This window comes from Verticillium nonalfalfae, assembly GCF_003724135.2.
Source record: "Verticillium nonalfalfae strain VnAa140/NRRL 66861 chromosome Unknown scaffold_216, whole genome shotgun sequence".
Lineage (NCBI taxonomy): Eukaryota > Fungi > Ascomycota > Sordariomycetes > Glomerellales > Plectosphaerellaceae > Verticillium > Verticillium nonalfalfae.
In genome coordinates, this window is record NW_021167441.1 from 14,186 (window position 1) to 31,244 (window position 17,059).

Below are 17,059 nucleotides of genomic sequence, written 5' to 3' on the forward strand. Positions count from 1 at the left end.
ACATGAAAAGACATTCATTAGCGATCTTCCGGGTTCACACCGGTTTTTGCATGTACAGTCATCGTGAGAAATCCATGATCAATTTCAAGACATGATACTAAATTGAATGCTCCCAGTCCTCAGGAAGCCAAATCGCAATTTTGTTGTCCAAAACGCCCCACATATGGTATAATCAAAGCTGAAAAAGAAATGCCATGCTCTCGGCCTCATGCTACTTCCATGTAGTTAGACACAGGCCACGGCTTACACCTTGACCTTCTTGGCGGCCACGTCGGCCTCGGCAGCAGCCGACTCGTCAAGCGCCCTCTTCTCGGGCAGGGCAGCGAGCTCCTTCTCCGCCTGCTCAAACTTGATGCGTTCCTCCTCGGTCATGTTGGGGAGCAGGGGCTTCTCGGCGTCCGTCGTCAGGTTGAGGTGGAAGGTTCGGATGATCGAGTCAGCGTCGTCGACAGCAATGGGACGCACATCAGCCAGCGCCTTGATCTTCTGAGTGACAACCTTGACCTGGGCGTCGGTCATGGTGAGGCCGAGCTGCTCGACACGGCTCTTGATGGCGTTCCAGCCGGTGAGCCTAGAGGCGAAGTGGACGTAGCGGCTCATGCCGAAATCGGCGGGGTTGATGATTTCTGGGATAAGGTCAGAAAAGATCGCACCGTGAATTTGGTATTCTTTTTATTAGAGCTTACCATAGGTGGAGGGGTTGTTGAGGATAGCCTTGGCGTGGATGCCAGCCTTGTGGGTGAAGGCGCAGAAGCCGGTGATGTAGTTGTTGAAGGGGATGTTGATCTCGACGCTCTCGGCAACAAGGTCCTCCAGGGCCTTGAGCTTGTGCAGCTTGTACTTGCTGGTGACGTACTCGTGGTCGGCGACGATCATCCTTGCCATGAGGCCACCTAGAGGGGTGATGCCGTTGCGCTCACCGATACCGATGACGGAGGTATCGACTAAGTAGGAGTTAGAGATCAGGTTCGGCTAGTTCAGAAGACTGAAGGACTCACTGTGCGTGGCGCCGGCCTCGAGGGCGCAGTAGGCGTTCGCAATGGCGCAACCGGTGTCGTTGTGGCTATCGTGTGTTAGTTTCGTGCTCCCAGATGCCTCTTTAAATGGGTCTGGAACAATTACGTACAAATGCGTCTCAATGTCGCAGCTGACGACACCTCTGTAGAACGATTGTCAGCAAACAAGCCGCGCTTCAGGGCAACCGGGTGGCGTGACTCACCTCAGGGTCCTGACGAGATCGTAAACCTGGCGCGGGCTGGCGCATCCAACGGTGTCGGCGATACCAACACGGTGCACACCGACCTTGTCTACGGCGCTGTAGACGGAGAGGAGGTCGACAAGGTCACTGCGAAACGAATCCTCACTAGAGAAACGAATCTCGAGACCCTTCGACTTGACGAACTGAATGACCTCAACGGCAGTCTGCAGCTGGTTAGCTCGGGTTATGGACACAGGGCTACGGGATGACGTACGTTGATGATGTAGGTCATGTCCTTGCCGTGGGAGTGCTCGCGCAGGTAGGAGGAAGTGCCGATGACGACGTCGACACCGTCGACACCAGTCTCGACGGCCAGGCGGGCGTCATCCATGTGGCAGCGCACGTGAGTCAGGATCTTGGCCTTGAGGCCGAGCTTGCAGATAGCCTCGCAATCCCTACGGGATTGTTCGCTGTTTTCCAGCATGTTAGCCAGCCAACCTCCACTGGTCTTATGTCTATGAAAATAAAGGAACTCACGAAGCGGCAGGGCTCGTCAGTTCGATATAGTCGACGCCGAAGTCATCGAGAGCCTTGGCAATCTTGATCTTAGTCTCGGTGTCGAAGAAGGCGTTGGCGAACTGCTCGCCCTCACGGAGAGTGGACTCGACTGTGGGAGGAAAGTCAGACATGGGCGCTACCAGGGTCGAGGCTGGGGTTGGCCTTGAGACAACATACTGATCTTGAATCTTGAGACATTGCTCAGGAAGTCGCCGACTGGCTTGTAAGGGCTGTCCTTCTGGGTGCGGGTCTTGTGCGGATTAGCAGCTGTTGCGAGCGTCGCGGGGGGGTCACGAGGGCATTGAAGCAAGCCACGAGCGCAGGTCGGAGGGTTGCGCCTACCTGGACACCGGTGTAACCGGGATGGTCTGGCAGTGGAGGTCAGCAAGACAAGTCCGTGATGCGCGAGAGAGCTCGGAAAATGACGAACCTCCAGTCTTGCCACTGGCACCGTTGGAGGTGCCGTTGGTGCCGTTGGTGTGGCCATTGACGGCCGGCGTGTCGGGCGTAGGGCACATGGCTGCGGTTTGTGTAGGGTGGGAGGGGGCGTGACTGTGGCAGGTAGGTGGTGTCGAGTCTCGATAGGTGACGGTGATGGGTAGAATTGAAGTCAGGAATGATGGAACGGGAGGGGGGATTGGGCCGTCGGTTTGTGCTTTTATGGTCGAGGGGATTTCCAAAGTTGAGTCACAACAGGGAAAGGGAAATCTGGGGATCGGTGATTGAACAGAGGCGCAGGTAGGTACGACTATGAGGAAGGATACCTACATGTAGGTAGGTCCAGTAGGTACATGTACTACGAGGGTAGGTGGAGGCCAGCAGTCTTCCTACATGTGCCTCAGCTCAGCTACTGTGGTTTTTTTTTCTCCGCCCTCTTGCCTCTTTGCCTCAATTCTGCTTCCTGTTGCCCCTCCGTGTCTCTGCACTCTGCATTGTCTGGGCTTGCCGGCTGCGCGTGCTGGTTCTCTGCGTGCTTCGCTCTGCTCCGACGGCCAGCCGGGGCCATTGCCATTGGCATTTGCCATTTGCAGGCGCTAGGACTGGGTGACAAGGGTCTGTATGCCCCCCTCCAGGGCCCCGCCAAACCCCACGCGTCGCCTTGCTTGACGCCATTCTGCGAGAAGGAGCCAATCGTCTTGCACCAGTGTCCTGATTCCCGGCGAGCCACAGGCACAGGGCCCCTGGACTTTTTTTCTGTGGTGGACCGTGCTTCCTGGAGTCACCGCCAGTTTTTTTTTTTTTTCCCTTTCCACTCTGTTCTGCCCAGTGACGCATGCAGTCCATCCGAGGCGGAGTTTTAGTTGGAGGAACCGGTACGTACTTTGGGGTTTCACCCCGACCATCGGACCGCCCGCCTGTCGATGACTAACGAACGTTGTCAGTGCTTGTGGCTGGTTGGACAGACTTGTGGCAGAGGATGGCTGGTGAACTTGTTCATGGATGGTGATGGCCTCGGGGATGTTTTACTGAGAGGAACATTAAGATGCTTCTTGCAGTAATCAATAGCTTCTGCTTATTGTTTGAAGGGTCGTAAGTTTTTTTTTTTCAATCCCGACTAGACCTGATGACTGCAGGGTCAAGCTCATGAATTGCCATTCCTATAATAAATGAATATTCATCAACACATCTTTCACAGATTACGCTTGCAATTTCTCAAGATAGCGTTTCACCAAACATAACTTGCACCCTACCGAGACGCAGACAGAAAAAGAAAAACCTCACCATTGTTACGAGCAGCCGTGCCAAAGTCTCCAAGGCCTGCGCTCCTGTGGCCTCGGCGTACCTTAAACTTCACCAACAAGGCCTAAAAAACGGTAGAAGCAGCCAGGAGGACACTTGACGATGCAAGACAGGTAGCCGTTAACAACATCCTTTACCCGACAAGCCCCCTTAAGCCTCCCAGCCTCATCATTTGTCGACCTCCCACGTCTCCTACAATACTCCTCGGTTTTTGATGAACCCCTCAGACAGTCGAGGCCTACTGCACGAGGACAATAATCTTGCCGGGGCGCAACTGGACGTCTGGCTTGACGGTAATAGACCTTGGGCTCATCCTGACTTTAAACAATGGCTTTCCTTGTCCACTTGCTAGGCCTGCAGCACAATCCAAGTATAAAAAAGACAATCCAACACATGCTCCGTCCGTTTTCTGTCGTGTCCCGGTAGTTCTTTCTTGTCACTCAGCTCTAAACCCCTCCGAATCATCAGCATCATGATCGTCCTCCGCCCGTTCCTCCTCCTTGTCGCCCTCGGCACCCTTTCCGAGGCGTCCAAGAAGTCCAGCCACCCCCCCCTGGGCTCTACCGGTCCCAAGGAGGAAGACATTCCCCAAAAGAATGCCGTTCACGGAGGGACCCACTCCGGTGTCCCTCAGCACCCACCGCACGCATCCCCAGGCGCACCACCCCCGCAGATGCAAGGCGCCGGCCCGGCCATCAACATTGCGAGCCCCATCACCATGCCCCTGGTGACCACCAACCCATGCGGCGGAGGCGGCGGCTCGCCCCCCCTCCACGTAGCTCCTGTTTATCACGCGCCCGTCTACCATCCGCCGGCGCCGGCGCCCGCCTCGCCCGCGCCGGTTTACAACCCACATCAGCCTTCTCCTCAGCCGGCGGCCGCCGCCGCACGGTCGCAACCTGCGGCACTGCATGTTGCGCTCACACAGCCGGCCATGACGGGTCTAGATGGTCTCATCGCCTCGGATGCCGAAGAACCCGTCGCGTCCAGCCCCCCAGGCCGACACCGCCGCCGCCAGATCGTTGAAGCCGAATGTCTCGCTTCGGAAGCATGATGGATGGATAGTGATGGTGAAGGCTATTGCGAGCTTGAGCCTGCTTGCTCGAGAGGTTCAAATGGTTGAGGAGCTTGTTGTTGTGAGACAGAATGACATACGTTTTGGCTTGGTACTCTTGGACACGAAATTAGCAAACAAAAAACACATCCTCTTCAAGAGCACATCCTTGCCCGTTATGGATTTCGATGCGATGAATACTCTGTACAATTCAGAATGTTGCCCCCTTAACGCCCATGGCTCGCCTCACGGGTCATTCACATGTCTGGTCCCACACGTGCCCTGGCCCCGATGGCCATTTTTCTCGTCACCAAACTCCAAATACTCTAACAAAATCGAATCAAAACCACCTGCGAATCATTTCTCAGTCCAAACAGTTCCCAGCTAGATCCCTCAATGCGTCACAGGATTTGTAATGCCCCCGAACCGTTGACTCATTTCGGTTCTCGACCATCCCGCTGCTCTTGATCATTGTGTTGGAACGGCTGATCACGCTGGGCAGGCGTGTTCAAGAATTCTTCCGAGTGATAGCCTGAAATTGCTTGGAAATTCCGGGGAGCCCGTACTGGGACAGTTCGCTGACCTTGCTGCGTTCTGACAGTATTGTGCGTTTGTTGATCAAAGGCGTCTCGTTGTTCGCTAGGCTCGACTTGTTGGGAAGGCTGCTGTCGCGGAGAGTGGGCACCGGATACAGCCCTACTACGCAGAGAATACCGAGATTGCAAAGTGTATTGCTGAGAAACCACAGGTCGAGGGCGTAGCCGAGGCAACTCAGCTCCGTCTTGGCTGGAATTAGGGGCAGAATCTTGAGAACGGCGGGCGTCGCGGAGACTTTGATGGATGTCGGCCGTGGCACGTTGAATAAATGCAGTCGACTCGAGAGGCCGAAAAGGCGGTAGCAGCTCGTAGGAAACATTGCCAGCATTCTTTCTCTTGACTTCATCCAGTACCGTTGCCCTGGTGGTTTTGTACAATGGCGACATGGTTGGATCAACGGGATTGCAGCTGAGTGTGTTTTCAGCCCCAACACGTGCCCGAGGCGGAGTCCTCACAGTTTCTCTACTCAGAGTGGTGGAAGCAGGGGTTCTGATCCGAGCGGGTTTCTCGTCGCGGGTAATTATGTCGTCTTTGTGGTCAATGTCAGACAAAACCCTGACGACATGTGTATTTCCATCATATGTGTCCAGCGACTCGGCTTTGCAGCTGATGACCTCGTCATCGCGGCGGCGGTTGAGATGACGCCTGTGGCTATCCGCAAGAACGTGGTTTTCGGATATATGCGGAGTGTGTCTATCCTGCCATAGAGAGATTTCATACTCGCTTTTAATACCCTCCCGGTGATGCTTTGTGTGACGGTCCAAGAAAGATTCTGCAATTAGCGATTGCTCAGCGTTATGTGTAGGAATGTAAGGGTGGATCTAGTTCCGCATGACATTGGCAAGCACGGTAAACTGCTCGAGTTCCGCTTCGGGACCGTCAAGTGTGCGCTCCGCCTTGACAAGTGCAGCGATGACATGGACCTCAATGACGTTGACCGATCCGGCGTTCAGCTGCGCCTCGAATACACTCGAGAAGGGTGGGAGGACCTGGCCGGCTACAGGCGCCTGCTGGCTGAGAACGTGCCGGTTGGCAATAGCCCAAATCTTGTACTGTCGCTGTTGAGCTTGTAGGAAGGGAGGCAGCGTTAAGATAATCTGCACGCGAAGGTGATTTGCCGGCAGGTGCATCGCAACGGACTGCTGACTCTCGCTTTCAAGAGGCATAATGTCGTACACCACCTGATGCTGATGCATGTTCAGCACAGGGTGTGTCTGAATTCTCAGGTTCTGGATGAGAGCATCAGACGCACCCTTGCCAGCGCGGCGTGTGGTCTGCTCGAATGGTGACTTAGGTTTGGGCACGTGGAGGCCGTTGGGCTGCTGCGAGGCCGGGATGGGTTGAAACTGGGCGTTGCTGAGGGCAGGCGCAGCGTTTGAAGGTGGCGCTGTGCCATTGAGCTGAGCGGGAGCCATGACAGGAGATGGACGGAATGTGCTCTCCCTCTTGATACCGTTGAGGGCAGGGCCAGGGGATGCTACCGACGCACTACGAGCTTTGTCGATAGAGCTTGTGCCACTAACTGCAGTGGCCTGTGCAGACTGGGAAGTGGCCCCGTTGGATGCCGCCGGCTTCTGTACAGCGTGCGTCGTAGTGCCCCGAGCCGGCGTAGGAGGTGCAGGAGAGGATGTGGAACCGCCTCGAGGAGGGAGCTGAATTGTGATCTTCTTAGACGTAGAAATGGGCTGGTCGTTGGTGACCTTGAGTTTGATCTTTGGCTGAGGTGGCTCCTCAACGACCTTCTTGGCCTGCTTGAGCTGGTCAAGGAAGAAATTCTGAGCGAGTTTTAGCCTCAGACGCGAGACCCAATCACGGGCCATGAACGTACCTTGAACTCGCCGGCAACGGCATAGTATTCACTGTCCTCTTCGTTGTAGAACTGGGCGTTTGTCCAGATCAAGCTTGCGGTTTCCTCAAAAGCGGCCCAACTCTTGAACTCGCTGACATGGGTACAATTGCCGCGGCCTTGAACGCCCTTGACGCGTTTCTGGAGCTTCTTGATGGAGAGTGGGTTGGAAACATGTGCATAATAGTCCTTGAGCGACCGCGAGGGCAAGTTGAGGAATATTTCGAACTGGGGTTCATCGGAGCTGCCGTATCATGATCAGTAGTGTTGAAATATTATCGATGTGTGGGTATTCGGGACTTACTCGTCTTCTGTCTTGCGAATCAACTCTTCAACAATCTTCTCCTGTGCTTCCTGGAAGGAGCACTCTTTGTAAGGAATATCAGCGTAAACGTCGTCGCCTTTGCGATTGGCAGATCGAGGCGTAGCAGTAGCGTTGGGGGTGCTGCTGGCAGCTGACTTGCGAGCTGAACCACGACGCAAGATGATCGAGGGTCGACCCGACCGCTGAGGTTTTCCGTCGTCTTCGACATCGGCATCTCTGTCATCGTCATCCTCGTCATCATCTGCGGCAGCATCATCTTCTTCCTCCTCCTCCTCCTCCTCCCCCTCCTCGTCATCCGACTCTGCAGGGGTCTCGGGGGCCTCCTCCTCGGCGTTCTGAAGCTCGGAGGGAATAGGCGTGGGAAATGCTGTGTACCCGTCGCCACGGTGATAGGCGGGGTTGACCTTCGTCATGTGGTTGCTAAGAGCCTTTCGCACACGTTCGGCATCCTCGAAAGTGCTTGAGTTGCGGGAATAGTACTCCTTGGCGTTGCTGACCATGCGCTTGAAGTAGCTCTCCACCTCCGTAAGGGTCGCAAACTCATGGTTGTTCAACTTTTGCTCAACCATCTCGAGCGAGATGGGCATCTTCGTCTTCTTGTAGTAATCGCGATTCTCGGCACGGGGCGGAAGTGTTTCGAAGTATCCTGCGACACGACGTCCACTACGAGGGAGTTAGTTCATCTCCATTCTCAGCATAATCATATAAATGATGTACATACTTCTTGTCAGAGGTTCGACGGACCAACTCCAGGAAGAAGAGACCATGTTCAGAAGTTGACTCGCGTGTTTCTGGCTGCTCCTTAAAGTTGTATTTCTGTAGCACATGATCAGCAAATGAACGTGCATTTCCCGCTATCATCATCAACAAGGCTGCAGTAGCTCTCGTCGTCAATGGAGGCATGGGGAAAATGGAAAGACACAATGGCGAGAGGAGATGATAGGTGATGCACGCTTGAAAGCCAAGCGCGTCATTGTGCAAAGGTGCGCATTGTGCCCATCCAAGATATGGCGGCACTCACCTCTGCAAGCCGTTGTTTCTTCTTGTTGCGCTCGTCCTGCTCAGCTGCAGCGGAGACCGCATTCGCAGAGCCGGCCTTGCGCTTGTTGTCCATGGCGATGCTATGCGCAGTGCTGGCGGGAGTCGGCGCAGACTATCGGCGAATTCACGCGCATGCAGCAGGCTTAGTCCCCTGCGTGGTGCTTTGCGGCTATAGTGGGCTTCGTGGGAGTTGAAGTGCTTTGAGGTAGCTGCCGCCGACGCGTTTGGCTGGGGATGCGTGCGCTGAGAGTGACGGGCAGGAGCTGGCCCTTGGGGCAGGAAAGACAGAGGTCAGAGGTAGTAGCGCGACAGTCAGTCGAGCTCGGAGCGCTAGCGCATTGGATCGATCTGGTAGGTAGGTGCAGGCAGGGACAGGATGAGAGCAGGAGCGGGTGGGTCTCCCTGCTGCCGTTTCTTGGAGGCTGGAGGCTGGTTTGCGTGTGAGAATGCATGCGCACACGTGACTGTGAAAGGCCAGTCTCACCGCCCGGCATAATCGAGGGGAGCTGGCCACCGGCGTCGGCCTGGGTTCGGAAGATGCCGCCAGAATGTTTCCCTCCGGCTCTGCCTATCTATTGGTACAAGCCATGTGCTCTCCCCTCCACACCGGGCCCCCAGACCCCTGTACGGTGCTCGCTGGACCGAGCACAGCAGTGGAGGTCGAAAGACGGCGACGATCTTTTTGGCTCTGGCTCCCCATTGGAGTTTTGTTTACACTTTCTCTGAAGACCGGGCGCTCTGAACTGGAAACACCACAACACCCGTTTGCACATTCGCATTCCTCTCGCGACCCCTCCGCCCTGCTTTGGCTTAGCTCTGCATCGTTTTGCTGCTTCCTCACGCCCTCTGCCGCCCAGCGTCGCCTTAGTTTCGGCACTGCTCACGCGTTTCAACCGACATTTGCACCTGCCCACCCTACCCCGCCCGCAGAAGCAGTCTGTTTACCGACTCCGTCGCCTGACCTCGCGACTTGCGACTCGACTGGCCTCCTATTCTGCCCAAAACAAACTCAGATACACACTCCAACGCTGGGAGACCACCTCTTGATACCGCACGCCTGTGCTGCCATCGTATTTCGCTGCGCCTGAGTTGCCCCGCCCTCGCCATTTCGCAACACTCATACCAACCTGCCACACCCCGCATCCCGTCGTCATGGATATCGACATGAGCCGCCGCAACACCCACCCGAGGACTCTCTCGGACGACGAGCGGGCCGTCTTGGAAGAATACATTGATTCCATCCACTACTCGGCACGGTACGTTGGTTCCTCTATGGCTGCCGCCGCCGCCGCTCACTACTGACACGACATCTTCGAAGATACTCTGACAGCGAGTATGAGTACCGCCACGTCCAGCTGCCCAAAGCCATGCTTAAGGCCATTCCCAAGGCATATCACGACTCTCAAAATGGCACGCTAAAGCTTCTTTGGGAGGAGGAGTGGCGCGCGCTTGGCATCACGCAGGTTCGTACACTGGTGGTCCCCCTTCCGGGATGGGGGCCGAGGCTTCCCCCCTCCCTGGGCCGCAACGGGAGGACGCATCGCTGACGGACGCTTTAGAGTCTGGGCTGGGAGCATTATGAGGTCCACGAGCCGGAGCCGCATATTCTGCTGTTCAAGCGCCCTCTCAACTACCAACCCCCGCAGTGATTCGAGCCTGTCTAGGTCCCTGCTCATCCCCAACCCAAACCCTTCACCGACAGAATGATTTAGAAAAAAAACCCTGGAGAGAAACCCCACGCCAACCAAACTCCAACTACTCGAACCTTATGGGCCACGCTGTGATGATTATACATGGGACCGGAGCGGAACGGAACGGAATGAGACGAACCCCCCTCCTTGACGAAATGCGACCCCAACGATTGCTTGTTTGCTCGCCACGGCTTGCTTTTTTAGAATCGGCGAGAAAAAGGCGTGGGGGGTGGACAATGTCCACCCGCCGTCCGACTGACTCACTCGGATTCGAAGCAAAGGCGGCGGCGGCGGTGGCAAATTCGCTCTGACGAGAGAAGAACTGCATTGCATCTTTTTTTGGGGGGGGCGGAGTCGTACAAATTTCTGAGATTGCGGTCTGGTAATCCTTGCTTGACCCGGGCAGAAGTACTCTGGAGCGGCTATGCTGTAGGAGAAGGCTCTACTCGAGGCGACGCCAAGATCCTGTCTCACCTAAATGACTGACGCATACATGGCAGGCAAAGGGTTTGTAGATATGAAGGCGTTCGGGTAGTCTATATACCGCCATGATAGTTACGTGTGGCACAAGTGAATTGACGGTGAGGCATAAGACTTTTGGACACGTGCCCTCCGCAATGGAGCCGAAAGGCCCATGGCTGGTTCTGAGATGGGTAGATGTTGCAATTGCGCGTATGACAGATGCAGCTCCTGGGAACCGGATTACTGAACAGCGCTACCAAGACATTCCAGGTCCCAGGAGACACGCTTCCGACCAGTGCGATGTACCGACATAAATATGGTCCAGCAAAGACAAAGCACAAGCCGCAGCACTCAACTAGAGTGTTCGGTGCAAAGTGTCCTGTTTTGACCGATGCAGGGACAACCGGATCTGTGAACCCTCCGAGCCAAGCCAAGGCTTGTCTTGTTGGGCTGCACGCTTTATTAGACCACGACAAGAAGCCAGGCGAGATACCTACCTGGTGGAAGATGCGTCCCGCGCCCCCAAAACGGATACGGACCAGTCAGCGCGAGTGGCTCGACTGACAAGCACGCGATGGGACGATGGCGGCGCCGACCGCCAGATTTTAGCGGCCGATGCGCCCTGTATCTCCTGATGTTCTATTGCTGACTGTGGCTCCCTATTTCGGTGGCACTTGCCTCGAACTGCTGCCGGCGCCCCGTCCCCGTGGAGGGTTTCGGACCTTCCACTCTGTTGGAGGACACATTGCACTTGCCCGAATCGCCGCCTATCCCGCTCCTAAAGTATCTAGGCAGGGGCGACCAACGTCATGCCCATTTGAATGATCAATCCTTCCGTCCAATCTGATCCCCCTCTGTTAGAGTTCCTGCGAGGCACAAACAGAAAGAAAAAGAAAAGGACTTTGATGGTGCATTGGCTTCCTGTTCATCGCGACGCATCGAACCACCGAACCGTGATTTGAGGCCACATCGCACATCACACGCATTCCAACTCGTCCGGGATTCCAGACCCCTCCCTCCACTTATTCCATTGACATCCACAATCGAATCGCGGTCTCGGGCCACCTGCACATACGCTGCTGTCCTCTTCTTCTATTGACCTCTTCTTGAGTTGTACATAATTTATCCCTTGCGGCCCTTCTTTGTCCTTGGTCCTCGACCTCCTGCTCATTTCTCGACTGTTCTGCTCAACGAACCTTAACTTCATAGCCTTTCCACCAACCCCAGATCCGCCTCGCCGTCATTACCCTTTGACGTAACAGCCACGATCCGACACAACCCACTGACAGCCTCTGCCGCTGCACCCCTCCACCGCGGCAAGCTTTCTCTCATTGAGACCCCAAACGAGCAGTCTGTTGATTGCACTCTCTTTTGCCGGCCGACTGCTCCCTCAAAGGGTATCAATAAACCCACCATGAAAACCGCCAGCAGGCTCTTCTATCTATCCGTCTTCTCCCTCCTGGCAGCGCCTGCACAATGCGACGTTTCGAAGGATGATTGCGCGGTACGCAACGCTCCTTGCCACCCCCATGGCTGCTCCCGCCGTACTGCCACTGCGCGTGCCAGATCTTGTCTTCGTTTCTAATCACGCCTGCTACCAGATAACTCCCAAAGCCATCGTCTCGGACGCCTGCGCCTCCTACTCTACCCTCGACAAGCTGAACTTTGCTGTCAAACCTCTACTCGACGACCTTACCACCACGACCGACTTCTTCTCACACTACCGTCTCAACCTCTTCAACAAAAGGTGTCCCTTCTGGAACGATGAAAATGGTATGTGCGGCAACATTGCCTGCGCCGTAGAGACGCTGGACGACGAGGCGGACATACCAGAGGTCTGGCGCTCAGCAGAACTTGGCAAGTTGGAGGGACCAGTGGCGAAACATCCCGGCCCCAAGGCGAAGAAGAATACCGACCGTCCCCTTCAACACGGCCTCGGCACCAATGTGGGAGAGAGCTGCGTGTTCGAGTACGACGATGAATGCGATGAGCGTGACTACTGCATTCCCGAAGACGAAAGCGCCTCTTCGAAGGGCGACTACGTCAGTCTCCTTCGAAACCCTGAACGCTTCACTGGTTACGCAGGCGTCGGTGCTGCCCAGGTCTGGGATGCCATTTATCGGGAGAACTGTTTCTCGAGATCCTCGTTCCCCAACTCTGCCGCCCTTGGCGTATCGCAACAGAGCTCTGTGCTTAACAAGGTTGGCCCCGCAGCCGAGGACCTAAAACAGATACTGGAGGCCGCTGGACGCCAGCAAGCTCTGGAGCAGATCCGCGAGACGCATCCCAACGCCCCATTTGTGGCTCAGACGGGCTTCGAAGCCCAAGACGAGTGTCTCGAGAAGCGTGTCTTCTACCGCGTCATCTCGGGTATGCACGCAAGCATCAGCACTCACCTGTGCTGGGACTTCCTCAACCAGACCACCGGCCAGTGGCAGCCCAATCTCGCCTGCTACAAGACACGACTTCACGAGCACCCCGACCGCATTAGCAACCTGTACTTCAACTACGCGCTCGTGACTCGCGCTGTTGCCAAGCTGGGACCTTTTATTCAGGGCGAAGCCGGTCAAGAACGATATACATTTTGTACCGGCGACCCTTCGGAAGATGATGCGACGCGGGCCAAGGTGCTGGCCGTGACGCAGGGTGCCGCTTCAGTCCCCCAGATTTTCGATGAGAGCCTCATGTTTAAGAACGGCGAGGGTCCATCGCTCAAGGAGGACTTCCGCAACCGCTTCCGCAACGTCAGCCGCGTCATGGACTGCGTCGGCTGTGACAAGTGTCGTCTGTGGGGCAAGTTGCAGACAGCGGGCTACGGCACGGCGCTCAAAGTCCTCTTTGAATTCGACAATGCCAGCGAAGATCTCCCCCAGCTGAAGCGGACCGAGATCGTGGCGCTGTTCAACACGTACGCGCGGATCAGCAGCTCGTTGCGCGCCATTGGCAAGTTCAGGGGCATGGTAGAGGAACAGCAGGCGCTGGAGGGCGTCTCGTCTCTTTCCCAGGAGGACGTTGAGCCTCCAGTGGGAGCTGGAGCACAAGCCAAAGAATCTGATGTAGATGAGGACGGTCTGGAGGACGACGATTACGAGGAGGAGGAGGAGGATGAGGAAGATGACGAGGAGGACGACGAAGACGAGGATGAAGCACCCGCCAAGAAAAAAGGCAGCCAGTGCGGTATGAAGTCGGATAAGAATGCCACCGTAAGCCAGAGCTTGGACGACGAGCTCAGGCTCGTCATGCGGGTGACCAAGCTGGTCCTGGTGCAGTGGGCTTCTTTCCCCGGAACACTGTAAGTGATGGTCTCCAGCTTGTCGGAGGTGACGAAATTGACTAACACCAAACCAGTTGGCACATACTCAGCAACGAGACGAAGCGTTTCGGTCAGTTCTTTCTCGGTCTGCCCGTCTCGCCGCGGACATGGAAATTTGAGCGGCCCAACTTGGATGAGCTGTAGGAATAGAGCGACATGGAAGCATTTGGGTCTGAAAAGGACGCCGGCGTTTTGGAATTGGAAGCATTTCAATCAGGTCTGGGTAGATCGGAAAGTCGCGTGTTCAAGAGTGGCGTATATATCATGAATCAACCACTGGACACCTCAGTATTTTTTTTCACATCATTCCACCATGCCATGTGCCCGACCTAGCGTGTCTAGAATTCTCGTTCTCGCTACCGCTACGCTCGTGTCCTCTATACGCCCCCGCTTGATTGTCGCCTCAGTATTTTAACATGGAGAATCGTCTCCCGTCGGACTCCTCGCGCTGCGACTGCTCTCCCTGCTGCCACGACCACCTCCGGCTACCTTGCCATTGCCAAGAAGAAGATGCGTCACGACGTTGCCAATCTTCACCTTGACGCCCGACACGCGCACCTCCCAGTTCCGAAGCTTCTTGAACGAGGGCGCGCGGAAGATGCGATACGTCCGTATACACATCTCCTCATCGGGTAGGGCGAACGTCCAGGCGATGCTAACATGGAAGGCATGGTCGACAAGGGCGTCCGTCTCGGCGTTAGCTTTCCCCGCACTGGCGGCTTCGACTTGCTCTCTGGACGCGTACAGCGTGGGTAGCCCGCGGGAAGAGGCCACGGTGTTGCATCGACGGAGGAGCTCGCGCAGCTGGGGGTTGGCGCTCGTACCGGGAATGGGAGGCTTGGCCTTGGGGTCGGCCACACGAAGAACAAGGAAGGCGCGGTCAGAGTCAGAAGACTTGTAGAAGGCGAGACCGCTGGGAGAGACCGCAAAGGGTCCTTTGACAGCGGCCGACGTGGTACGCAGGGACGAGGTGAGCGCGTCTAGGAAGGCATCCTTGTTGGCGGTGGTCAGTGACAGGGATTTCGAGAGCGAGATGTGAAGTGGCAAGGGCGCGTTCAGATCCGAGGTCAGGAACGAATGCAGCCTGTGAGTGGTGCCGAGCTGCTTCTGGGCAGCGTCGAGAAACTCAATCAAGAGTGCATGTTGCTCTGTAGTAGGATGCCCTGCACGCAGTTAGGACTAAGGGTCTGATCAGGAAGAAAACGGAGGGCTTTACACTCAATATAAACATGGGAGGGCCAATTGCCCGCGATATGCGGTGTCAATCGCTTTCGGCCGTTGTGCAGGCTGGGGTCATCCGAGACACTCTGGCGCACACTGGAGGCATAGAGATCGTGAAACGATTCGGGAAGAGGTGGCAGATCTGAGGCAGTCGGATGGGATGCTTCGCCCACTTTGCCATCGGGCCCGCCACCGGATCTCTGTTTCTTGGCCGGAGGAGGGGCGATCTCAGAATCGGCTGTGACGACGCTCGAGTCGGAGGAGTAGTCAACGAGTGCCATCAGTTCGGGGTAGTCGGTTCGGACCTGCGCCGGGCCAACGAGGTCGACGAGACACGATGGAGCGAATACGACCGAGACGGAGTGAACTCCGGGGCTGAGGGAACGACTCGCCGGAAGGTCCAGCAACGGTTGGCTAGTGGGGAGAGACAGAGACGCTGCTGGTCATTGCTCAGGTTCTCGACAGAGGTTCGTTCCGTCTGACAGCCCTAGAAGGCGTTGGTCACGGACCGTGGATGCTGCTTCAGCTGAAGAGGAAACCTTGCCGGAAGAAATGATGACAAGAGGCACACCAAATATTGATGTAGCTCAGATGGCAGTGCGCGCGCGTGGTTGGCCATTGGCGACAGAATCACGATGAGTGTGCGATCGAGGGTGACCTAGGCCCGCAAGTTGGTGGAATCGAAAACGCGTTCATCGATCTCGATGGGGCGCACATGGAGGCGCCTACCATGTGCGGAGGCACCTAGCTGTTCGAGGTCATAGGCTAGAGCTCAGCAATGCCAGCGCGCAATCAAGAATAGGCTTCTTGACGATGGCCACTCAGTCTCGAGTGCGATGCTGTTTGTGTTCTATCTATTCACAGAACTGTAACGCTTGGCGTTGGCCCGTCCACATTGATGTTGGACAAGCTCGCCGATGATCCTTCGCGATGCATGGGTTGTGGCGTGGTGGCCATAGCTTTGCGCAGAAAGAAGGCCGAGTGGCTGGGACGGTTCGAACGAGGTCAAGCGAGACACGCCGAGCGAGTTGGCCCGGATGGAACAGAGGCTGAAAGAACCAAATGCTTGAGTGAGACGTGGGCTTGCGCTCATCAGAGTATCTCGCCTGGATGCAACTGCATTGTGAAGCTTATATCTTGGCATTGGAGCCTGGAGAGAAAGGCTGCTTGCTGGAGAATGTTGGCCACAGGTTTGCCAGTGGCCAGTGGCCTATGTTGAAGGGTCAGGGTGACGGGTGTAATGGAATGGTCCATTGAAGAACCAAAGCAACTCGGGGAAGAGTTGGGTATAGTGGAGGTGCAGGCAGGCGCATGAGCATGAGCACGCTTGGGAAATGGAAAGGCTTCCAGGCCCGTGGGAGGCCGGGGGGGGGGGGGGGGGGCGCTGCGGTGTGATGGACGATGTGGAGGGGACCATCAGAGGTGGAGGACGACAGGAGGCGGAGTCCTCGTCGCCGATGTTCTGGGCATCTAAGTCGGTGATGCGAGTTCATGCTATGATTTTGTTGTCCCTTTTTTTCCCTGGGGCGATGCACATGGTGTTCCCCTGTTGAAAGAGGTGTCGTGGTCCAATTGGGTTCTCCATCTTGCTTTTGTTTTTCGTCTAAATGCCTACGGCAAGACGGAAGGCTGAGGTCGAGCTTGGTGAGCCAGATGGAAAGCAGGCCTCGTAGGTCCCAAGTCTGATGTCTGGCGTCTGGTGTCTGATGCCTTTCACTGGCAAGACCAAGACGGTCGACACCGCCCACCATCAGAGTCAAAGAGTCAGACAGCGACTCGGTGGGGCGGCAGACGAGGGGAAGGCACTCCCCGGAAGGGTCTCGGTGCTGGGTCTGATGGCAGCCGCAGCCCACTACGCCTACTGCACCTTCCCTCTAAAGTCCAAGACCACTACTCCCCCTGCTTTGCGCCCCTCGCAGCTTGCTGCAGGACCGAGACCACCCATCCCCAGAGGCAAGAACGCAAGTCCTCATCCGCTTGACCCGCCGCTGCCACACATGACATGCCCAAACG

General features: G+C 56.1%; 8 protein-coding genes across 8 annotated transcripts; 3 read left to right on the forward strand and 5 right to left on the reverse strand.

Moving 5' to 3' along the window:
• Positions 1 to 243: 243 nt before the first annotated feature.
• Positions 244 to 2,274, reverse strand: LYS1_2 (Saccharopine dehydrogenase; the record flags this gene model as incomplete). Its single annotated transcript, XM_028638069.1, has 10 exons — positions 244 to 626; positions 687 to 944; positions 999 to 1,063; positions 1,127 to 1,159; positions 1,220 to 1,422; positions 1,473 to 1,668; positions 1,736 to 1,865; positions 1,934 to 2,006; positions 2,099 to 2,124; positions 2,187 to 2,274. The coding sequence occupies 10 exons, from the start codon at positions 2,272 to 2,274 to the stop codon at positions 244 to 246; spliced, it is 1,455 nt and encodes a 484-aa protein (XP_028490469.1).
• A 1,694-nt stretch (positions 2,275 to 3,968) lies between these two features.
• Positions 3,969 to 4,550, forward strand: D7B24_003884 (uncharacterized protein; the record flags this gene model as incomplete). The annotated part of the gene is made up of 1 exon (XM_028638070.1): positions 3,969 to 4,550. One exon carries the CDS (start codon positions 3,969 to 3,971, stop codon positions 4,548 to 4,550), a length of 582 nt encoding a protein of 193 aa, XP_028490470.1.
• Positions 4,551 to 5,058: 508 nt separating this feature from the next.
• D7B24_003885 (uncharacterized protein) lies at positions 5,059 to 5,493 on the reverse strand (the record flags this gene model as incomplete). The annotated part of the gene is made up of 1 exon (XM_028638071.1): positions 5,059 to 5,493. One exon carries the CDS (start codon positions 5,491 to 5,493, stop codon positions 5,059 to 5,061), a length of 435 nt encoding a protein of 144 aa, XP_028490471.1.
• Positions 5,494 to 5,968: 475 nt separating this feature from the next.
• D7B24_003886 (uncharacterized protein) lies at positions 5,969 to 8,432 on the reverse strand (the record flags this gene model as incomplete). Its single annotated transcript, XM_028638072.1, has 5 exons — positions 5,969 to 6,922; positions 6,976 to 7,237; positions 7,298 to 7,981; positions 8,040 to 8,134; positions 8,340 to 8,432. The coding sequence occupies 5 exons, from the start codon at positions 8,430 to 8,432 to the stop codon at positions 5,969 to 5,971; spliced, it is 2,088 nt and encodes a 695-aa protein (XP_028490472.1).
• Positions 8,433 to 9,511: 1,079 nt separating this feature from the next.
• On the forward strand, positions 9,512 to 10,008 carry CKS1 (Cyclin-dependent kinases regulatory subunit (Cell division control protein cks1); the record flags this gene model as incomplete). Its single annotated transcript, XM_028638073.1, has 3 exons — positions 9,512 to 9,615; positions 9,678 to 9,822; positions 9,919 to 10,008. 3 exons carry the CDS (start codon positions 9,512 to 9,514, stop codon positions 10,006 to 10,008), a joined length of 339 nt encoding a protein of 112 aa, XP_028490473.1.
• Positions 10,009 to 11,005: 997 nt separating this feature from the next.
• D7B24_003888 (uncharacterized protein) lies at positions 11,006 to 11,683 on the reverse strand (the record flags this gene model as incomplete). The annotated part of the gene is made up of 2 exons (XM_028638074.1): positions 11,006 to 11,242; positions 11,588 to 11,683. The coding sequence occupies 2 exons, from the start codon at positions 11,681 to 11,683 to the stop codon at positions 11,006 to 11,008; spliced, it is 333 nt and encodes a 110-aa protein (XP_028490474.1).
• Positions 11,684 to 12,041: 358 nt separating this feature from the next.
• On the forward strand, positions 12,042 to 13,969 carry ERO1 (endoplasmic oxidoreductin-1; the record flags this gene model as incomplete). The annotated part of the gene is made up of 2 exons (XM_028638075.1): positions 12,042 to 13,804; positions 13,861 to 13,969. 2 exons carry the CDS (start codon positions 12,042 to 12,044, stop codon positions 13,967 to 13,969), a joined length of 1,872 nt encoding a protein of 623 aa, XP_028490475.1.
• A 267-nt stretch (positions 13,970 to 14,236) lies between these two features.
• Positions 14,237 to 15,327, reverse strand: USB1 (nuclease; the record flags this gene model as incomplete). The annotated part of the gene is made up of 2 exons (XM_028638076.1): positions 14,237 to 14,988; positions 15,042 to 15,327. 2 exons carry the CDS (start codon positions 15,325 to 15,327, stop codon positions 14,237 to 14,239), a joined length of 1,038 nt encoding a protein of 345 aa, XP_028490476.1.
• Positions 15,328 to 17,059: the final 1,732 nt, after the last annotated feature.